The sequence below is a fragment of the Podarcis liolepis genome, assembly GCF_965112155.1.
Source record: "Podarcis liolepis genome assembly, chromosome: 12".
In the NCBI taxonomy this organism is placed as follows: Eukaryota; Metazoa; Chordata; class Lepidosauria; order Squamata; family Lacertidae; genus Podarcis; species Podarcis liolepis.
In genome coordinates, this window is record NC_139563.1 from 21,714,285 (window position 1) to 21,737,107 (window position 22,823).

General features: G+C 43.8%; 1 protein-coding gene across 1 annotated transcript in view; it reads right to left on the minus strand.

Moving 5' to 3' along the window:
- The window catches only part of MYO3A (myosin IIIA), a 102,419-nt gene that overhangs the window by 25,216 nt on the left and 54,380 nt on the right, over positions 1 to 22,823 (minus strand). Inside the window, exons 17-26 of the mRNA XM_083467358.1 lie at positions 22,208 to 22,334; positions 19,819 to 20,029; positions 17,920 to 18,067; positions 12,159 to 12,312; positions 11,142 to 11,230; positions 10,144 to 10,273; positions 5,705 to 5,784; positions 5,502 to 5,543; positions 4,798 to 4,875; positions 1,489 to 1,694 (exon numbers count right to left, since the gene is read on the minus strand). Coding sequence (XP_083323484.1) covers positions 1,489 to 1,694; positions 4,798 to 4,875; positions 5,502 to 5,543; positions 5,705 to 5,784; positions 10,144 to 10,273; positions 11,142 to 11,230; positions 12,159 to 12,312; positions 17,920 to 18,067; positions 19,819 to 20,029; positions 22,208 to 22,334 — 1,265 coding nt within the window. The remainder of the gene's footprint in view (positions 1 to 1,488; positions 1,695 to 4,797; positions 4,876 to 5,501; positions 5,544 to 5,704; positions 5,785 to 10,143; positions 10,274 to 11,141; positions 11,231 to 12,158; positions 12,313 to 17,919; positions 18,068 to 19,818; positions 20,030 to 22,207; positions 22,335 to 22,823) is intronic.

Below are 22,823 nucleotides of genomic sequence, written 5' to 3' on the forward strand. Positions count from 1 at the left end.
GAGGCGAGGGCAAGGGAGGAAACAGAGAGCGAGGGGGAGGAGGCAGAAGAAAAGATGAGTGATGACGACGACCCGAGATCTCCGAGTCTTTCCAGTGAATCAGAAGATTCACAGAAAGGAGCACCAGTGGCCAGGGCAAGGGGGGAGACTAGGGGGACACCCCAGGAAGATAGAGCCAGAGGGGACTCAGAGGGGAGCAGTTGGAAATCAGGACCAGCGTCACCGCCAGAGAGCAGGGAAGAGGAAGGGCGCCAGGGATCAAGCGCTGGCAGCTCACAACAGGAGGGAGGGCACGAGTCAGGAGTGGCCACACCTCCATCGGGGAGCGAAGAGACGGTTAGACGGAAGGTGGAAGGTTGGGCGCGCGCGCCAAGTTCAAATGCACAGGAAGGTGGCGCAGTAGGCAGCCCGGAAAGGGAGCCAGGTCCTAAAGCCCGGCGCAAGGAGACAGGAGGGTCCGGGGGGTCAGCGTCAGAAGAATCCCGGAAGGAAGAGACCCCGGGGGGCAGAGGGACCCAGAGAAGAACAGTCAGGCGGAAAAGGTGGAGCAGGGCTAGGATATTAAGTTGGTGTACAAGGGGCGGAGATTCAGACGAAGCTTCGCCGATCTAAGCATAAGACGTAGAGTTGCACGCAGCAGCTTGAGAATGGAAACTGTAACTCAATAAAGACTTTTATTTAATGATCGCTGGCTAGCGTGATCCTCTGTGAGCTAGGATCTGGAAGCAACCCTGACACACACATTCTACCCATGTAAAAACACACCGATTCCCGGACTGTCTGTGGGCCGGATTGAGAAGGTGATTGGGCCGCATCCAGCCCCCAGGCCTTAAGGTTGTATTGTTGGTTGGTTGTATTTATTGTTTTCACTGTTCCTAATTTATTGTGAATGAATTGTTTAAGCTGAATTTTATTGTATCCGGAAAGCTGCTTCTTTGTAGACAGAACTACAGCACAGGATGTTTAATCTGTGCAGCATTCCTGAATCAAAATGCAATGCCTGTTCTCCAAGACTTTTCACCCCCACTTTTTCAGAAGCTTTCCCAGCATCAAGGGATGATTCACGCATGCTTGCCAATGCTGCTTGACTTTAACAGCAAGCGATGATTTGCATGTGTGAACAGATAGCTGGAGATAAAATACAGTGGTACCTCGGGTTACATACGCTTCAGGTTACAGACTCTGCTAACCCAGAAATAGTGCTTCAGGTTAAGAACTTTGCTTCAGGATGAGAACAGAAATCGTGCTCCGGTGGCACGGCGGCAGCAGGAGGTCCCATTAGCTAAAGTGGTGCTTCAGGTTAAGAACAGTTTCAGGTTAAGTATGGACCTCCGGAACGAATTAAGTACTTAACCCGAGGTACCACTGTACTGCAGACAAAACATCTGTATTACCTTTAGAGAAGCCTGAGTGAACCAGAATCTGGTTTGGTACTAAAATGTCCCTTCTGGACACAGTTTACCAAAACAACATTTGTAAAGGACTTACCGCTCTATGAAGTTAGCAAAGAGAATACGGTGAGAATAACCCTGTCTCCGGATCCGTGCCGTTTCCAGAATTCCCGTGTAGCGCAGCTGTACCAATACCTTTTCTCTGTCATATTTGTTTGCCTGTCGATCATTGTTCGGCTTAATGCAGCGCACAAAGTGAGGTTGGCCAACCACCATTTTAGATAACAAATCCATGAGCGAGTACTGAAAAGGAAATACGGGGAGAAGCCTTTGGAAGCCCTTCCATACAGTGCCTTTCTTGTGAGTGCTCAAGAGCTTTGCAAAACATGTATTCTTTGAAATCTTTTTGGATTTTCCTTGCACCAGATTAAGAAGAGTATGGGCCTGCCCACGGTTTCTGTAGGTTTCTTATACAGTACACTGTATTTGCGGTACCCGTGTAATGCATCTGGTATAACACGCGTGCAGAGAATTCACCTATAGTGGGAACTAGTACAGTTACACCATTCCCATGCTGAAAACACCTATATCCTATCGCAGGCACATAATTTCACAATTGATTACTGCCTTAAACTGTACTTTTATGGCAAATTCTAGACTCCAAAAGCAAGGTTTGCTGCCCTAGTGGTTGAAGGTGTGGGATATACATTTATTAAATTTATTAAATAATACTTTTTCAAATAGGTTGCATATGCGCTTTTGATTGTTCCAAAGAAACTGAGAACATTCATTGTCTTGACTTTTCCAACAGGTAAGTAAATCGTGGGGTTGCTTTATGTACTGTATTGAACTGGTTTCTAAAACAACAATGAAATTTGTAAAAGTTAGTGTTGTAAATTGCTATGTAGATTTCTTAATAAAGGCTTGAAAAGCAGTGCCTGCAGCTTATAATTTACATTTCCCAGGGATGCTTGTGTCATCTTCTGGCTGAAATGTGCATTGTCACTTCGAAGCACTACTTCTTGGTTGCATACTTCTATGCTCAAAGTCATGTAAGAAATCTCAGTATGACCTTTAGTGCTCAGAATTATTAATCCTATTTTGTTGTGGCTCGTGGCTTAAAACAAAACATTGAAAAAGGGGTCTGTGGCCCGCTGTCTATTCTGCAGCCTTTATGAGCAGATGGGTGATGTAATTGCCTGTTGACAAGAAATTGTTAATGGCAGTTATGGCATAAAATGATGTTCTGACAGGTGTTCTGGAGAGTGTTTCCAACGCAGATTCTTATGCAAAACCAAGGAGCTAATTGTGCATCAGGTTGACTCAAAGAAAAATAGCAGCAATAATGGAATAGGGCATTATTCAAATGTAAATTCAAAAAGTGCATTACGTTCTCCTTTGGTTATGTACTGTAGAGTACCAATTTGGATGTGTACCACAGAATTATAATATTATCAGTGACATAATAATGAAGCCCAGCCAACTTGGACAAAGTGACTGTTAAAATGTTTGGCAGTGACACATTTAAGTGCTGTTATGAACATTAAACATGCTAACAAACTACAGCCAGACTCTTTCTGACTGCCATTCTGTCCCTGTGGATTTCAGCCTCTCATATAAAATAGGGCCCGTTCAACCAATAATATCAACTAAATTGTATTTTGCTTAGGGCAGTGAAGCTTCTGTCTCCCAATTGGCTAAGCTGCTATAGAAGCATAACAGGTTCAGCTTTCCTGGGATCTAAACGGTTTTTGTCATTTCTATGTGAGGAAAGGAAAGTTGTCAGTTTGACTGGGATTGAAATCCATGGTAGCCATGGAAAAAAGAGCTAAAAAAACCTTCCTGTGTTTTTCTCCTTGACTAGAAGGACCACCTCTCCTGGTATATCCCATGGAGGACCTTACGGTCTTCAAACAAAAACATATTGGAGGTCCCAGGCCACAGGGAGGTTAGGCTGGCCTCAACCAGAGCCAGGGCTTTTTGGGCTGTGGTCCCGATATGGTGGAACGCTCTGTCACAAGAGACTAGGGCCCTGCAGGACTTGACATCTTTCCGCAGGGCCTGCAAGACAGAGCTGTTCCACCAGGCCTTTGGCCAAGGCACAGTCTGACCCCCTCCTTTGGTAATCCTCACAGAACTCTAGCCCAATGGTTGCCATTAATTTGATTCTGAATTGATTTTTGAATGAATTGATTTTTGAATGCTGTGTTACTTTTATTGTTGTTAGCCGCTCTGAGCCCAGCTTCGGCTGGGGAGGGCGGGATATAAATGAATTATTATTATTAAGCAGTTCAAACATGGAAACCATTCAACTTCTCTACAATAGAGAGAGGAACCTTAGCTCAGAGGGGCCTGGCAGAAGTTCCCAGGTTCAGTCTTGGGCATCTCCAGTTAAAAAGGCTCAGGGATCAAGGCCAGGAAAGATCTGTGCCTGAAACCTCGGGGAAGCAAGTGTTGCCCATCAGTGGAGACAATGCTGGGTTAGATGGGCTGATAGTCTGACTCACACGGCAGCTCCTTGTGTTCACATGGCTGGAATCAGCAAATGGCATGGGCAGGAAAATGCCAGGGACCATGAGACTTGGAGGATCAACTGTGGCTAATATGGGTACTCTTCTACTAAAAAAAAATAATACTGAGAAAACAAGAGCCAGGTGAGATGACCCTGTCATCACACCCCCTGCTAAGCTAACTTGCGGGTGCGCCAGAGAAACATTTGGCCAGCACCTAGCCTCCCCCTCAAGGTCACATGGGAGATGAAAAAATATATATCAAAAAGCCGGAAGAGATATCCTGAAATGTAAACATCTGGAAAATGGCAGGGTATCAGTTTGAAGAAGAAGAAGAGTTTGGATTTGATATCCCGCTGTATCACTACCCGAAGGAGTCTCAAAGTGGCTAACATTCTCCTTTCTCTTCCTCCCCAACAACAAACACTCTGCGAGGTGAGTGAGGCTGAGGGACTTCAAAGACGTGTGACTGGCCCAAGGTCACCCAGCTGCTGCATGTGGAGGAGCTGGGACATGAACCCGGTTCACCAGATTATGAGTCTACCACTCTTAACCACTACACCACACTGGCTTGAGTGAACCAGGGTGCCCTGAAGTGTTTTTCCTCATAGGAGAACCTGTGGCCCTCCAGATTCACCCCCCCCCCACTACATACTGGTCATGCTGGCTTGGCCTGATGGGAGTTAGAGTCCAACAGAATCTGGAAAGGGACAGGTTTCCCACCCCTGCTTTGGATATTCTAATGTCAGTCTAAAGGCTTTCAAGTTCCAAGTGAATTATCTTATCCCTAAGGAGAAATAGAACTATTGCATCTATAGAGACGGGCCCAGAAATCAGCAGGCTGGCTGCTGCATAAATCATATATATTAAGAGGAAGAATAACAGCTAAAGCTTACTCTGAAATATGAAGCAACTGTCTGCGTTTTCATATTGGTTGTTTCCCTCGGATGATGCGTGGAATCCTCCGGCTCACTCTATATGTATCAAGAAAGAAAATAGCACCTCTTATCTATACAGTGTCTGAAGCTTATTGCACCAGTTCAACAAAGTGTCCTCTTAAAGAACACTATTAATAAAAAAAAAGTCATCCTAAGCTACTGAGTAATCACTAGGAAAGTCAGAGGTTATTACACTAAAAACATTACAATACTTTATCACACTGTACACACATGCAGAAACACACACATATACTGAACACAGTTTGATAACTGAACATACAGATAGATATCTGTTGCAAATGGCATCTGAAGGAAAAATGGTTTGTCTAGATTTCTCTCTTTCTTTTTTAAAAAAGATTAGGACTGTTAACATCCTGCAAATAATAATTCTGCACCCTTGTCACAATGGTTGTTTTCAACAGAGCCTGATTAACCCCACAGCCAGAACCTTGGTATGCTCTCATTTTTTAAAAAAACATACCAATCAGGAACACATTTACTTGGAATTAAGACTTCAGTGTAGTCCAGGAAACATACGGTACTTGCAAGGAAGCAGGCTTAGGGATGAGTGCTAAGGACAGTGACAGCAGAGAATTAATTTAGCTTTCCCTGAAGTAGTTATAAAACTATAGTCAGAAAGAAGGGAAATGTAGGTTTTTTACCTCACGGAAGGAATACGAATTGCACAACACAAAGAAATCCAGCTAAACAGAAAAGAAAACAGGAGAGATAAAGAGAGAGGGAGAGAAACCAAGGAAGGGGTTACTTGCTTACTTTTTTTGTTTTTGTTTTAGTAGCAACAACAACATTGCCCCTCTCGACTTCAATATATGGGTCCAGGCGGCTGCCCATGCGGTTTCCTTACCTTAGTTTGGCTGATTGATTTCTGTGGCGTCCATGTCTGGTAGTTTATCGCACTCTTAGTTTTCGTATGTGCCAAGTTACCTAAGAGAAGAAAGAAGGCACCTTACTCAAGATGTCCACCCCTCTAGATATTAGTCCAGAGATGAGCAGAAGGTTGATCTACTGGGATAACTCTGGGAGACTTGCAATTGATCCAAAAGATTTCTGACTCCCGACTGTTTGACAATAGCCGTGGCAGAACAACTACCTCCCCCTATGACTGATGAAGTGGAAAAAGCTTGTGCAGAGGTCACACACCCAGGAGGTCAGAGCCTCAACACACCCTTCCCGGCAGTGGTGTTGTTTACCAGAGGGAAAGGGCTGAGGGAGCAGGGAGATCAGGAGCGTGTGGGTGCACCAGCAGGAGTGACAAATTGTTCCCACTGGTGCACCTGCACTGTGCAAACCTCCTTGCCCCCTCTCCCTCCGATGAACAGCAGTGACACTGCTCCCAGGAAGTTAGCATTGCGGTTCCACCCAACTGGCCAAGCTGCTTCTGAGTTTGGAGCAACCAGGAATAGCTTTCTGGGTGGAAAGAGTTCAGCTCAGTTCTGGTGTAATGGTACCTCAGGTTACATATGCTTCGGGTTACAGACTCCGCTAACCCAGAAATAGTACCTCGGATTAAGAATTTTGCTTCAGGATAAGGACAGAAATCTCACAGCGGCAGAAGGACGCCCCATTAGCTAAAGTGGTGCTTCAGGTTAAGAACAGTTTCAGGTTAAGAATGGACCTCCGGAACAAATTAAGTACGTAACCAGAGGTACCACTGTACTCAGAAGTAATCCCTGTGCTCAGCATCTGCTTAAGTTCCAAGTGAATGTATTTTGCCTCTGGGTGGATTTCAGGGCTCTAGTAAAAAACAACAATAACCCCCCCCCAAAAAAAAATGTTTAGGGGTGCTCTCATTTTCCTACTCATATTGAAATACTGACCCTCAATGAGGCCAAACTTAGATTCACAAAATGTTTAGGGGTATGTGTCCCCCCCAGAAAAAAAGCACTGACAATAACACAGTAGATTCCGTAAGATTGAAGTCTGCCCTCCATGTATGATTATTATTAACAAATTTATAGACCAGATGAAGCTTTTTATGCATGCAAGCACGGCTGTGCGGATTCTGTTAGTCCAGAAATGGAACTATGCTGAGATGGCAAAACTTACAGGAAGAATAAGAAACCAGGAAGAGGAGGTCTTTAATAAAGAATGGGGAAAGCTTATAATTTATTTGAAAAACTATTGCAAACAATTACACACATTGGTAGGATTGACAGAAAACTTGTATCAAAAATTTGAACTATGGAATGATAAAGGATTTATAAGAATAGTTACGAAAGTGAGGCATAGGAGAAAATCATTATATTAAGATCCACAATGGGGGGAAGGAAGTCAAAGGGGACTACCGTATATGTTTATTTATTTTTTAATTCACTTGTTTATATAAAATAGAAAATACAAAAATAAATTTTATTTTAAAAAACATAATACGTGTAGCTTTCAATGAGCCACAAGCACATTCCTCGTTTCCCTTTTGCTTGCGAAGAGAGAAGATAATGAATACTTGGCATTTACATTTATTCTCCAAATCTTATTGATGTGATTACAGACACCAGAGCCCCCCCTTATCACCCTCGCCTTTTGTGGAACTGCACTACCTTAGAGAAGTGACTGGTGTGTTCTGCATCATTTTGAAGCATATTGTACAATTTTATGATGGCCTATCAAGCTCTAATATAAACAAGGAACAAGTCTTAGAAAGCATTGCCCACGCTGGTTCAGGAAGCAAAGAGGGAGGCTGTATTAATGAGCATTTTAAATGCCCTTATAAAGTGTTTATTTTTATGTTTTGCATTTATATCCAACTTTTTTCTCCAAGGAGCTGGAGATGGCATACAGTGGTACTTCGGGTTACATACGCTTCAGGTGACATACACTTCAGGTTATAGACTCCACTAACCCAGAAATAGTGCTTCAGGTTAAGAACTTTGCTTCAGGATAAGAACAGAAATTGTGCTCCGGCGGCGCGGCAGCAGCGGGAGGCCCCATGAGCTAAAGTGATGCTTCAGGTTAAGAACAGTTTCAGGTTAAGAACGGACCTCCGGAACGAATTAAGTACTTAACCCGAGGTACCACTGTACATGGTTCTCTCCCCCTCCTTGGTTAATCCACACAATAACCCTTTGAGGTAGGTAAGGCTGAGAGACAGCGGTCGGCCCAAGATCACGCAGCAAGCTTCATGGCTGAGTGGGGATTTGAAAACCTAGTCGCCCAGATCTTAGTCTGACATTCAAGCCACTACACCACAACTGCCTCCATCCCCTGCAACTCTATTGACAGGCCCTCACCTGGTCCCAGAGCCAAGCCCCAGCTGCGCCGTTGCCTGCCTCCTGACGAACAGCTGAACAGGCTTGTGCTACACTTTCTTCTTTGTGTGGACTACGGTATCCTGCAACTCAGACAGGGCAATGTGGACTAGCAGGGCCTAGTCTGCTTACTATGTGATTTGTGGGGACTTGATGTACCCAGTTTAGAGCATTTGCACCAAATTTTTTGAAAACCCTTGACTATAAAAAAAATTCTTATCCCAAATGCCTTCCATAAAGCGACTTCCTCATTACAATTCCAGAAGTGGCTTCAATTATGCAGAATTTAAATATAAATTAATCTTGCAGTTGGGTACTTGGGAAAAACACACCACCATATACACTTGTGGGAAAACTAATTATGTGCTGGCTGCTGAAATAATTGACAAATAGTGCATAAGCATAATTTGCATTTTTCATATTCTCATGCCATATTTGAGGTGAGCAGTGATAAATATGACCAGAATGGCTGACCAGTATCGCCGGCAGCTTCCTTTTCTGGTCTCAGCTCCGACCCCGGGGCTGCAGCCGATTGGCTGGTGGTGCAGGTCACCTGGATGGCCCACAGCCTACGGGGACAGCCCAGGGGTCAGAGCCATGGTTGGTGTGACCTTCTGGGTCAGGGGAGCCAGAGCTGGGTCACAAAAGCTGCCCATGTCGTGACTGGTGAGTGGTCACTGCTGGTTTACTTATATATGTGGTTGGTGGATAATAAACATGAACCAAGTACTATGCATCCTTGGGGGGGTGGCAGAGGGTGCTACTGGAGCCTGAGAGAATGTCAAATGTAAAGAGAAAGAAGGTATCTTTTTTCATATGTGGTACCACATATGGTCCTGTAAGATTGCAAAAGCCTTCTGGGAAATGATCCATAATGAATTGAAAATAATGTTGAAAACAACCTTTGTTAAAAAAAACTAGAAGCTTTTCTTCTAGGTATACTTGGAGATGAGGTGCCGAAAGACCATAATAAACTATTTATGTATCCAACCACGGCTGCCCAAATGATATATGCCCAAAACTGGAAAGAGGATTTGGCCCCCAAAAGAGACCATTGGCAGTTAAAATTGATGGAATTCACAGAGATGGCGAAACCTACTGGAAGATTACGAGATCAAGACTTTTTGTAACAGAATGGGGGAAATTGAATACATGAAAACAAATTGGAAACAATTAAAAACGTTAGCAGGATTGATATAAACAAGAGCAGTAAGAAATTTATAGGAATTATAAAGGATAAATTTGTAAAAAGGATAAATTTGGATATGCAGTAAGGAAATAAGAAACTGCAGAAGGGGAGGGAGGGAAGTCACAGTAAATATTTTTGATTTGTGCAGATTTAGATTCATTGTTGAATATTGCAAAATGGGAAAAATATATTAACAAAATAAAAGAATGTCAAATGAAGAGTTCATATTTTTTCTTTTGAGTCTTCCTTCATTATACTACAGCCAATTTCCCCTGCAACATACTGCTACACAAGAGTAGGGGCATAGAGTTGCACCTTACATTTTTTTTACTGGGCTTTAAGGAAATAAATCGTTCCCCTATGACTTTTCAGCTCAGCTGCTTTGCACACAAGAGTTCAAGGGCTGAACTCTTGACATCTCCAAGTAGGTATGCCAGAGACACCTGCGATAAACCCTGGAGAGTGGTTGCCAGTCAGTGTAGACAATAGCGAGCTATATGGACCAATGATCTGACTCAGTGTAAGGTAGCTTTCTCGGTTCCTAGTCTCTGAAGTGCAACAGCTGAGGCACAGGGGTTCTGCAGCAGACAGAACTGTGTGGAAAGAGTTCCCAGAGGGTAGGACATGTGGAAGGACGGCTTGTAGGGAATGTTTCCTGGATGAGGGCAACACATCCGCTGCATAGCCTTCATTCCACTGCTCCTTTCCTGTGGCGCTCAGCAACGTGGCAAATGCCTGCCTCCCTCCATGGTAAGGTAGAAGATGCTAGCCCAGTTGTGAACTCAAAGGCAGGCAGCACCTAACACTGGACCTGTCAAAGGGTAGCATTAGTACTGTAAGACACATTACCTGTTTTTGTAAGAGGGTGGATTACCAGCTGCCGAGTCAAATAGTTTTCCGAGGATCGCAAGAGCAGTACAATGTCAGCTGGTAAGGTGTCTCGGTTTTTGTTCAAGAACCCACTTGCGTTATATAGAACCTATTTTTTTAAAAAAACAACAGGACGGCAAAAGTTATACAGCAAATTTCCTTACGTTGACCAATACTTCCATGCATTAGGCCTACTGGTTCCAATATCAAACCATTCATTAAAAGCTACAAAGTGGTAACAATCTACAGCAGTGGTGGTAGTGTGGAGATGCTGAGCTGTTCTCCTGACACCATCCTTGCTGCTTACCTGTATGGGGCTGTGAACAGGGGGGTGGCATGGTCAAAACTGGACCTCTACCACCCACCCAACACTCCTGCCAATGTGCTCATGTGCCCCTAACATTCACACTGGCTTGCCTCATCCCAGTGCTGCTCAGGTATGCTGCAGTGATGCTGGTGTTAGGAGGGTACGTCTGCCTCACCCCATGCTTGGCTACTGGTGACATATGAACTGGGCCTCAGGCTGTAATCAGAAAGCTGAATCACTTGCTGCCTCACCCACCAAGTGATCATCAGCATACTTCTGATCCAAAAACCCCTAATATGCCTACAATGGATCTGTTAGTGAGTGAAGCGCTGCTTCAGGTAGTTTCCAAATTTGTATACCATTCCTTTGTTTTTACAGTTGCATTGCGTATGCATGCCTTAAACAGCAAAAAGGATGCCACGACTTTGTTTTTGGGCTGTGATACTGGAGGATTTCTCTCCCAGCAAATTTTTTCCATTTATTGGGAAGAATATAAATGATTATTCTGAACCAATTATTTTTAATTATCTGAAGTCTCATGTCCTCATGTGCCAGAAAGTAAACAAGTATCATGATGTATTATTGAAATAATGCAATTTGATAGTGTTCTATAACCTGCTTTGATAAGTAGCCTAAAATTTATTTTTATAAACCAAACAAATAATTTTACCTTCCCTGCATAATGGTAAATCCCAAATGTCAAGTCTATTCTTTTTGGTCTCCAGAAATATTTTGATTTCAGGTTGTCTTCAAATTTCTCTGTAAGGGAAACACACAGGTTTTCTTCTAAGGGAATAACATAAATGCACTTCTGCCCATGGTTGCTTTCCACCACCTATTCCTTCTCCATCTGCAAATGAGTAGGCATGTGCAGATGCTTCCATAAAAACTTCTAATACCGTTTTGGTGGTTTCTTCTCAATTGATGTAATACAAATGGCCAGCTAGTAGTGGTGGGCATAAGACCATTAACTGCAGGGTCTAAAATTACCTGGCTGCACCACTGCATGTAACTCACCCCTGCCGTAGACAACACTGAGCTAGATAGTCTGAAGGTGTCTTTCAGTAAAAGGCAGTTTCCTATGCTCGCTCTTCCCAAAGGCACAATAATAATAATAATGAATAATAATAATTTTTTATTTATACCCCGCCCTCCCAGGCCGAGACCGGGCTCAGGGCGGCTAACACTGAATATAAATACAGTAAAAACATTCAAAACAAAAACACAAACAAAAAACCCCAAACACATACACACACACACACAAAAACAGTTGATTAAAACATAAGTTAGAATACAGTTTTAAATGCAGCCTCGTTTTAGTGTTAGCCTATAGATCAAAGCCATAAGGGGAGAAAACGTCAAATATTCTTTGGGGCCAACTATCCATGCTTGCGCTACATGGATTTTTCCCAGTGAGGGAAAATTTATATACAAATCCCATATAAGGGGTTCCATTAAAATAAATAAATAAATGAGACACAGGATTGCCACTGGCACCCTTTGGTCTACTCTGATTGGCAGTGGTTGTCCAGAGGTTGAGACTGAAGTTTTCCCTGCCCCTAGTTGGAGATAGCAGGGATTGAACCTGGAACCCTTTGACAACGGAATTTGAAAACACAAGGAAATGCTCTTTAACTTGGACTGTTAATACCAGCGCACCTTTAAGTACAAGCTGCAAACGGCTTACCCACAAGCGTCTGATCAGTGGCACGAGGAAACCGGCTTTCCTCATCAAGCAAGGACAATAATCCCATTGGTTTTTGCAGGAACATATCTAACAGGGGCCTGTTGTCTTCATACTCAATAACTCGTGCATCAACGCCTTCGTACAGGTATTCATTCTGCAACAGAGGACAAAATGTGCTTTGCTGCTGAGCAACACTGCAAAGTGCTTCATGTAAATGAAGAACACAGAAGGGAGTCGGAGCTTTTAGGTTAGCTGTCAACACGCCCCCCCCCCCCAAGAAATAAATCTGTTCTGCAGCAAATCTTTCATCCTCTGCTCCGGTTTGGGGAAAACTAAAACCTCTGTTTCCCGTCAAAGGCATTTTTATGACCCCAAATCTCCACACTAAGTATTTTTAAACCTACAGACATGATTCTGAGTATAAGATGGCTAAAACATCGCCATGATCCTCACATGCATCTTCACATGCTATCTGAAGAAGTGTGCGTGCACACGAAAGCTCATACCAAGAACTAACTTAGTTGGTCTTTAAGGTGCTACTGGAAGGAATTTTTTTATTATGCACCAGAACAAACACTTCTGTGTCGTGCTGATAAAAGCTGTTCCTAAAATAGTCAGTTCTTGTGAAACGTAGACAGGTTGACAGGGCTGAAAATGCAGGTGTGTGTCTGGGGGGGGGGGGTATTAAAACACTATTTATGAATTCTCAGTCAGCTTTTGTTTGACGAAAGCACAGTCTCCCCACTGATGTGACATACTGACAGGAAATGGCCACCACGCAATAACCTCCCATCTTCATTACGTCTCTGGCTTCTCCATCAAGATTACCAAAAGCAGCATCAGTAAGCGCTAAAGGTGTAGGTAAGGCTAATACCTGCCTCTTAGAGTAAAGCTGTAGAGGAGTACATTGAGTGGGAGCTGGTTTATGTGATTTGTGGTGGCTGGTGATTCCCCAGTGTTTTTTCAATGGGCTGAAATTGGCGTTTTTGCTCCAATTAGCAGGATAAGTGCCAATTTTCATTATATTTTAGCAATATATTCTATCTTGTTTTTTTTCCCTTGTAAACCTCTTTGGAAACTTTGCTGAAGGGTAAGTGGTTAATTAGAATTATAGAATTGTAGAGCTGAAATTATAAAAATGTAGAGTTTGACTAAACTGCGGGAGGCAGTGGAAGACAGGAGTGCCTGGCGTGCTCTGGTCCATGGGGTCACAGAGAGTCGGACACAACTAAACGACTAAACAACAACAACAAGAGTTGAAAGGGACTGCTAGGGTCATCTAGTCCAACCCCCTGCAATGCAGGGATCTTTTGCTCAGCGTGGGGCTTAAACGTATGACTCAGATTAAGAGTCTCCTGCTTTTCCGACTGAACTTTGGGTGGTATCTCCAAATATGTGATAGGTTGTCATATATGTGATAGGTTGTCATAGCCACTATGATTTGTCCAGTTAGCATTATACACATAGGAGCTGTTACATTAAGTGACCAGTGCAAAAGCAGCTACAGCAAATAGCTTGTATCCGAGCCATTCAGGTTAATAGTCTCCTTCTCTTGGTTATAATGATATGCGTTACGTGGGTTAAGTGCATTTTACAAATATAAATATATTCTGCCTCTAAAGCAAAAGACGCATTAAGCAGCAGAGTAGCCATCTGGAAACCACTTGTTCAAAGTGCAGTTAAAGGAGTTATTTTAGATTATAGCGTATTCCAAAGGGACAAGCCTATTTATTACCTCACTTGGCACTGTAAAAGCCCATTCTTCCAGGTGAGAGCTGTTTTCCCCTCACTTATTCTTGTGGTATGAAACTGAGGAGACTTTTTACTAAGCCACCCTTGAAATGGCAGGATGCATGCTATGAAGTGGGGGAGGGGGGGAGGGAAAAGAATAACATCTCTCCTTCTTCCACTATAAAGGGAGAGTTGAAAAGGTACCCTCTATATGGCAATTAAGCTGCACTTTGGTTCAGAGCAGAGAGCAAGCTCCGAATCTACAGCACAGTGGAGGCAATTTTCAGGTAGGCAGTAAAGGGATCCTTTGCTTCCTCTTCTTCCTCCACAACCCCTCCCCCAATGCTCCCCAAGTCTCCTGATTCAGGCTGCTAAGAGCTCATATTAAGAGTTTGGGAATATCTAAACTTAGGGTTCTTCCAGATGAACCTTTTAAAGCATTCAGCCTGGCTTGCTCACACAAAGCTTGTGGGAAGAATGTAAGCAGGACCAGAGCTCAACAACTGAGATGCTTGCCATATAGCAACTGTTCCATGACAAGCACCCATCCTGATTTGCTTGATGATCTTCTCATTTTTTCACCCTACGTGTTCCGGTGCATTCCACTGCCATTTTCCTAACCGCAAAAAAAGTCAATTTCTTTGCAAAAGCGGATTTGTTGTGCTGCGGCAACAGAGTGCTTAAATCCACCTCAATGGCACAAACCCAGCTTGCTCTTGAATCCCTCCCACAAGATACTGACAGTCTGGGGGGGGGGCAGCATAACAAAAGAAGGAGTTTACTAGATGGAGGCTTATAGTCAGCAGTTTCTGTAACATTTGCTCTTTCCTTGACTGGGGAATCTTTTCCTAAACAAATACCCCACTGCCATTTTAAACTGTTAAATATTCATTTTTCACCCTTTTAATAAGCTCCTGAAGTCTGTTCACTGACCCTTCAAGTTCATTAGCATTTTGGTAATTGCACTATCTCATTTGGCATCCGTCTTAAAAAAATCAGATTAAACTGTACAGTCAGACTAACCCCACCCCACCTTTTGAATTGCAGTAAATTTCAAAACTGAAATAAAAGCAAATTGTCATTTTTCTCCCCCACATAATATTCATGGTTAATATGCTTGTTGGCAAATGATTATAAAAGTTCCAGGTTTTTAAAGAGCTGCTCTGTATGATATTCATTAAAAAAAAAAATTCTGCTGCTGAACCATAAATTACACAGTACACCTTATTCCTCATGAAAACAACATAGCATTTGCACCAAACCTATTATCACTGTGTTCTGTTGCCTGGATACTGTAAATGGGAAGCCTAATGTAGTTTTAGACGGACATTTAAATTGCAGAAAGCAATCATACAGTTCTGCATAGAATGTATTATAAACAAAGCATTTTACAGTCTTTGGTTTTTCATTGCCTCTCCAACAGAAGTTGTAGGTAACTTTTCCTAGATAAAATTGGGTATGGGTTCAAAATTACCAAGCTCATTTTCACCATGCCCACCCACAACCTTTTAGCCTTTGCATTAAATGCTCTTTTTACATGTAAAATGACCTTATCCTTAAAAATTAGCGGTATAGACAAAAGAAAGTACTTCATGCACCAAATCGGGTCCTCCCTTAAAGAGGGCACGTATTGCAGTGAGACCTGGAAAACCGACACCCTGTGTTGTGGGTGGGTACGATTGGTCAGCCACAACACCCGATTGGTAGGTCCCTCGAAGCTGGGTACAATCTGGCCAATGGGACGCAGTCCAAATGGTTTGAGGGACCTATTTATGCCCATGCATGTGACCCGGAGCTTCAATTTTCGGTGTGTGCCTTCGGAACACCCGCCCACCTCTCCCTACTTTTAAGGCTTTGCGCTTGACCTTGCTATGCTGTCGTGTGTTGTCTGTCATTGGGACAGGGGCACAGCAGGAATTTTCCCCACTTGGCTGATTGGCTCTCGCCATTTGGGTTTCGCCCGCTGCGTAGCAAATCATCACAACTTGTAAGGTAGTGGATAGGCTCTGGTTCAGGTGATAGGGATGGGAGAACACTCTCGCCATCCCTTTGTGAAGGATATTCTGTTAAAGGAATCCAGGGACTCGATGGTTTGGTCAACCCCTGAGAGGGGGTTTGCCCGTGCCTGAGTCCAGGAGGACATTTGCGTGGTGGAGTTAGCCCATTCCCAGCTTTCTGCTTATCCAGGTGTTCACCCTTGGCTGACCTATGCTGGAACCCTGGGTCAGCGCTACCTGCATGGCAGGGAGCTAGTCGAACCAGAGCCTATGTGTATCTGAAGAAGTGTGCATGCACACGAAAGCTCATACCAAGAACTAACTTAGTTGGTCTTTAAGGTGCTACTGGAAGGAATTTTTTTATTTTGACTATGGCAGACCAACACGGCTACCTATCTGTAACTAGAGCCTATGCAAACAGTCAATAGCTGTAATCAATAAAGTTGTGGCCTAAATTCTGCCAAAAACCAAAACCAAAATTTTGAGTCAAGTGTGAATTTATTTAGGGGGGAGGTTTCTTGGTCCGAACACGCAAATAGTTAAACTATGAAATTCACTCTCAGAAGTAGCGGTGGCCACCAACTTGGGTGGCTTTGAAAGAGGATTAGACAAATTTGGTTACGGTAAAGCTATCCATAGTTAGGGGCCCCAATGGCTTCCTCATGCTTCTATTGCTGGAGGTTGCAAGCCTGTGAGTACCCGCTGTTGGGAATCACAGGTGGAGAGAGAGGGGCTGCCCTTGGTTTCTGGTCTGGGGCTACCCATGAGCATCTGGTTGGCCACTGTGAGAAGAGGATGCTGGGTAAAAGAGAGGCATTTCATTCTTATGTCCTTAAACGGGACTCGGGTGGCGCTGTGGGTTAAAGCACAGAGCCTAGGGCTTGCCGATCAGAAGGTCGGAGGTTCGAATCCCCGTGACGGGGTGAGCTCCCGTTGCTCGGTCCCTGCTCCTGCCAACCTAGCAGTTTGAAAGCACATCAAAGTGCAAGTAGATAAATAAGTACCGCTCCGGCAGGAGGGTAAACGGTGTTTCCGTGCGCTGCTCTGGTTTGCCAGAAGCGGCTTAGTCATGCTGGCCACATAACCCGGAAACTGTACGCTGGCTTCCTCGGCCAGTAAAGCGGGATGAGCGCCGCAACCCCAGAGTCATCCGCGACTGGACCTAATGGTCAGGGGTCCCTTTACCTTTACCTATGTCCTTAAACACCTCCCAAGCAGGGGAGGTAAAGAGACTGAAAAGGTCTGCTTGGTCACACTTGTCAGCCCTGCTTCCACCAGAGGGTCTTGCACCTTGGGAGGCCTGACACGTGTTGCACATGTGCTGTTGAATCGTCGGGAGGAGGCCGAGTGCAGTGTGGCTTCCTCTCTTGCGCTCAGGAGAAGCCAGCCACTGAACTGCACCTCTCTTGGCTCTGCACTCAGCCTCCTCCGCCACCTCAACACTGAGGGGGCCCGGCCCTCTGCCAGCCAATATGGAGGGGGTCAAAGACACCTCCGCCTCTAGGAGTTGGCATGCCTCGCCTCCACCATATTCTTTGCGCTTGTTGTACATTCAGAATGTGTGAGAAGGAGTCCTATGCACATAGATTAGTACACTCATTAAGCATGGGGCTGAGGGATACATTAGCTGAGAGGCACGCTCCCTGTCAGTGTGCAAAAGGTGTTGGTGCAAACACTTGAGGTGGCGTTCAACTAGTTTTACTCGAAGTTAGACCTAGTGAAGTTAATGGACCTAATGTAGTCATGTTCACTGATTTCAATGGATGAGTAAAACGTAAGCTGACTGGGAAGTCCTACCGCTGTGTTTGCCTTTAGCGAATGCATCTTTTTTTCTCCTGGTTTTTTGAGTGGCCCAGTAATTCAACAGGCAATTTGATGCTGTCATTTCAGTGTTGTCTTTATGCGATTTTAAAAACTGACCAACTCTTTTGGTTTTGTACGATACTTTGAGCTGGTTTTTTTTTTTTTTTGAAGCAGCATAAAACACTTAAAATAAACAAACACAACACAGACACACAAATTATAGCACCCACCTGCTCCCACGCAAAGACATGTTGGTTGAAGTAGAACTGGATCTGCTCATTGGCAATGTTGATGCAGAGCTGTTCAAATGAATTCTTTTTGAAGTTTTCAAAACCAAAGATGTCAAGAATCCCAATGTTCAGCCCTTCGTCATTTCCGCTGAAATGTACAGAATTTGCACATTAGATTCTCCAGCGCCGTTTGGTTATTTCACATCAGCTTCAACCCTGCAGCTACTTCAAAAACATAACTATTACATGTCTGGTTAAACACAGTTGGGAGTCAGCAACCGGGCAGGGTCTCCTCCAGTTTGAGATTCTGACAGAGTCTAATGTGCTGTGTGCCAAGGAGAGTCAGCCGGAGACCAAATGTCTAACTACAAGCCCTTTATTTCTGAATGTAAGAGTGGCCACAAGATCAGCCAGTCCTTGCTCCTGGGCAAAAAGTGTTCATACAAGGCACAAGTATTTGCATATCCCGTGGGTTAATTTGCATTGCAAATCTGAATTTACAAAGGCATCTTGCTCTACAGCAATGTATCCTGGCTGAATCAGGACAAAAGCCCCTTGCTTAAAATACATGTAAGAGACTGGCTGCAACACTTACAATTAAACGAGGTATTTAAAGAAGGTAAAAAAAGGATTCAGCTATACTTTATCTAGATTCCAAGGTGAAGTCATTGAAGATAATACAAAATTCCTAAGGAAAGCATATAAGTTACTATTAGAGTGGGAAACTAAAGATGAGGAAGTCAAAAGTGAGATGATAAAGTGGGCACAAGACCTAGGACACAATATACAAATGGGAGATTGGGAAAAATTATGGAAATCTAATTAAAAATTTACTGATTGCATATTGTTAAAAGATAATTATATGAAGATGATGTATAGATGGTATATTACACCTGTAACAATGGCAAAAATGTATAAAACAGGCTCTAAAAAATGTTGGAAGTGTAAAGAAAAAGAGGGTATGTTTTTACATATGTGGTGGAATTGTAAAATAATCAAGAAATATTGGGAAATGATATATAATGAAATGAAAAAGATTTTAAAATAACCTTTGTTCAAAGCCCAGAAGCCTTTTTGTTAGCCCTTATAGGTCAAGACCTGCTGAAAGGTGAAAACTAGTCCAGGGTCTGCTGCTACATTACATTGGTCCATTTTCTGCAAGGTGGAGAGGAAGGAGCACATCTCTTTGTGTGCTATGCAAATGTTATCACTACCCAGGCAAATGTCTGAAGCTAAGATAGCAACCTGTAGTGAATTCTCAGGGCAGGTTTATCATGAATGGCACATGAAGGCAGATTGAAACTGCTTTCACTGCAGCTGCTGCAACACACAAAATAGCACTGCATGGATCACTCTGATCACACGGTCAGTTTTCACACCTTTGGCAGCAGCTGCCAGAAACACCAGCTGACAGCCAATCCACATGGTGAGCTCTTCTTTTCACCCTGCTGCAGGCATAAGCTACCACACACAGAAGCCATGGCCAGTGCGTATCACAGGCTCCTTGCAATGCGTAAATCAGACCTTATGCTTGCATACTGGAATGCAGAAAGAAAGAGGTGAGGCTTCTATATGCATGGAGTGGTGGAGTGAGCCCAAACTGTAAATTTAAACCTAAGGGAGACATGAGGCAAGGGATGTGGCTAAGAGAGACATGCTTGTGCTGCTGAGAAGCACAACTACAAAGAAACTGTTTACTCTAGTCTTGTTCTTGCTTTGTTTGCAAGGGCTTAGAATAGAATATCTTAAAAGTTGGGTTTGGGAATAGCTAGTGAAATTGGTATTGTATTCCATTTGAAATTTCTGGTCTGGATGACTGGGGTCTCGGGACATTCCAGATACTATGCATTTCACACTGAAACAAGGTTCTGTTTCTTACGAGAGAGAAAAAACCCTTACCTTAAAAATGTACCTGGCTTGAGCAGCGCATTGATGCGGTTGACTATCCAACTAAAGAGACGCCCGTACAAGGCTTTGGCTGTGGCGTCTCTTACATCGAAAGCTTTTTCCATTGTGTTGGGCCGTATAATAGTTTCCCCTCGGGCCACCACACAATGAGAGGTCAGAGCTTCTTGCAGTTCATCTGCCTGTATACACAGCAAAGATGCGGCTGGAAAACGGAGGAATGGTGTCACATCCATAATGTATCAAACATTTCTTAATTTTATATGTAAAATCTCCTTATAACAGGTGAGGGGGACCCCTAGACCACAGACTGGATACCACATGCATTTCATTAAGCACCCTGGGTCTCCTTCTGCCCACCAACTGTACAGTGGGAAGTAGCAGAGAAGGAAAAGGGCTTTGATGTTGTGCAAAGTATGAAGACTGCAGCTCCTTGCTCTGCAAGAAGATCAAAACGGGGGGGGGGGTACACCCGCAAAGAGGTAGACGTGTGTTCCTTACAAATATACATAAAGAGTCTTTGCGTTTTGCAACTGCGTATTTTTAATTTTCGCGATGCAATTGCATTTGGCTGTTTGAGGTTTTAAATAAGGCAGGGCTTGATTTCACCTGTGCTTTTCATTATTTGCATTCTTCTGTAAGGGCTGTTGAGTTCTTTTGGCTTCATGCGATCTGGGCTGATAAAGGGTGCTGTAGAGGGTCCCTGCCAGTTTTATAGCCTTGTCCTCTTGATATGACTTCCCAATGGCTAAATCTCCCTTTATCCATGATCACTGAAACTGGGGTGGCCTAACCCATGTTCCTCCTTCCCCAAATGCTTCCCAAACACATTGTGCAAACAACAACAGCACACGACAAAATCAGCCCCAACTAATCATCCCAGAGGGACATGGGTGATGTTGTGGTCTAAACCACTGAGCCTAGGGTTTGCCGATTGGAAGGTTGGCAATTCGAATCCCTGTGATGGGGTGAGCTCCCATTGTTCAGTCCCAGCTCCTGCCAACCTAGCAGTTCAAAAGCATGTCAAGTGCAAGTAGATAAATAGGTACCGCTCTGGCAGGAAGGTATAGGCATTTCCATGTGCTGCTCTGGTTCGCCAGAAGCAGCTTAGTCATGCTGGACACATGACCTGGAAGCTGTCTGTGGACAAATGCCGGCTCCCTCAGCCTATAGAGCGAGATGAGCGCGCAACCCCAGAGTTGTCCGCTACTGGACCTAATGCCATCATCCCAGAAGGCACCTGAGAGAACTGGGAACCATGTTACTAAAGTCCACAGAGCTCACCAAGTTACTATCATACTAGAGCGCATCTACTCCCCCACTGTCTCACACCAAGGGAGGACCAGCCTTCTGTCAGTTACAGACTCTCATTCTGAAGGCATCTGGTGTCTTTCTTTGTTGTACAGGCTCTCACCCTGTGCAGGAAACCAGACATGCACCTTAGGCCCTCCCACTATCTAACCTCCTCTAGGTTCGTGGGGGGGGGGAATAGAAGGGGGTAGTGTTCTCACTGTTGGGACTCCTGAAGAGATGAAACTCTATGGTGTCACCCCTGTTGTGTAGGCTCTGCCAGCAGGGCTTCTATGCTCCCTGACCCAGCATGGAGCTGGTGCAAGAGGCTGCAAGATTGAGTGCAGCTTCTCTCTGGACTATGGACCAGGCAGGGGGTCCCATTCCTTACCACACTTACCAGGGACCTCAGCTGTCCCCAAAGCAAAAAACTAATCACCCAGATGCTCAGGTACTTAGCCTCAGGAAAGATCTTCTCCAGTCCCCCAGTGCTACAGCTATTCATCTCAGGAAATAATCTCAAGGTTGAGGGTCACAGGAGGAAAGTCCCTACTCAAACTCTAGACCAGTGTTTCCCAAACTTGGGTCTCCAGCTGTTTTTGGACTTCAGTTCCTATAATCCCTGATCATTGGTCCTGCTTAGCTAGGGATGATGGGAGTTGTAGGCCAAAAACAGCTGGAGACCCAAGTTTGGGAAACACTGGTCTAGGCTTTCTAAAAATTCATGTGGCCTGTTGTGGGAGACACTGAGCTTAGCTCAGTTGGTAGAGCACAAGACTCTTAATCTCAGGCTCATGGGTTCAAGCCCCATGTTGGACAAAAGATTTATGTATTGCAGGGGGTTGGACTAGATGACGCTCACGGTCCCTTCCAACTCTACAATTTTATGATTCTATGAAAAAACAGGCCATCCCAGCCCCACTAGCTGCTTTAAAAACATGTGACGTTTGTTAAGAGCCTGGGCCCAGGCTGTGTAGAGCTTTTCAAGCAATGAGGTAAGATTTCTGCAATATGCAGATAAGTCTGGAGCTCATAATTATGGAGACAGTTCGCAAAATGCATTTAATTATTATAAAAAGGAAAGAAAACTCACAGTTCTCCAGAGGCGTTGGATTGGAAATGATGCTCTTGTCAATCATGTACTCGGTTACTACGGAAGAGAATTCGATGTTGCCCACGTTTAAAATGGCAGCAAGGATGCTGTATACGCTCCCTAGTTCCTGAAAGACAGATGCACAAAAACATTCCAATTCATAGCCTTATAATTGACACCCCAGGCAACAATCACAGCATTTCATTTCTTCATTTTCATATCCAACTTGCATTTAGAGAACTAGCGTTTTACCAGGGGCTGCACCCTCTTCAATTTGCTTTAACTTTACAGTGCAGCTTGAATTTTTTTTTTAAAAAGGTATGGCATGGAGGCTATAATCGCTAAAAGAGTAAGAATAGTTCTATTAAATACTCAATGGGCATGTTTTTCTGGATCTTCCCCCCCTAGGTCTTTTCTTCTAAACATTTTTCTGAGTCTTAAAATCTTAGGGTTAAGGAAACAAACAAGCAAACAAAAGACCTACTACCCATAGGCTTGTGTTTCGATTCTTTTTCTTTTGAAGAAATAATCACCCACTATGTCTATTTGTAAATTATTCTGATAAATGGAATGAAATGATTATATTGACTACTGATTATACCGACTTCTGTCATTA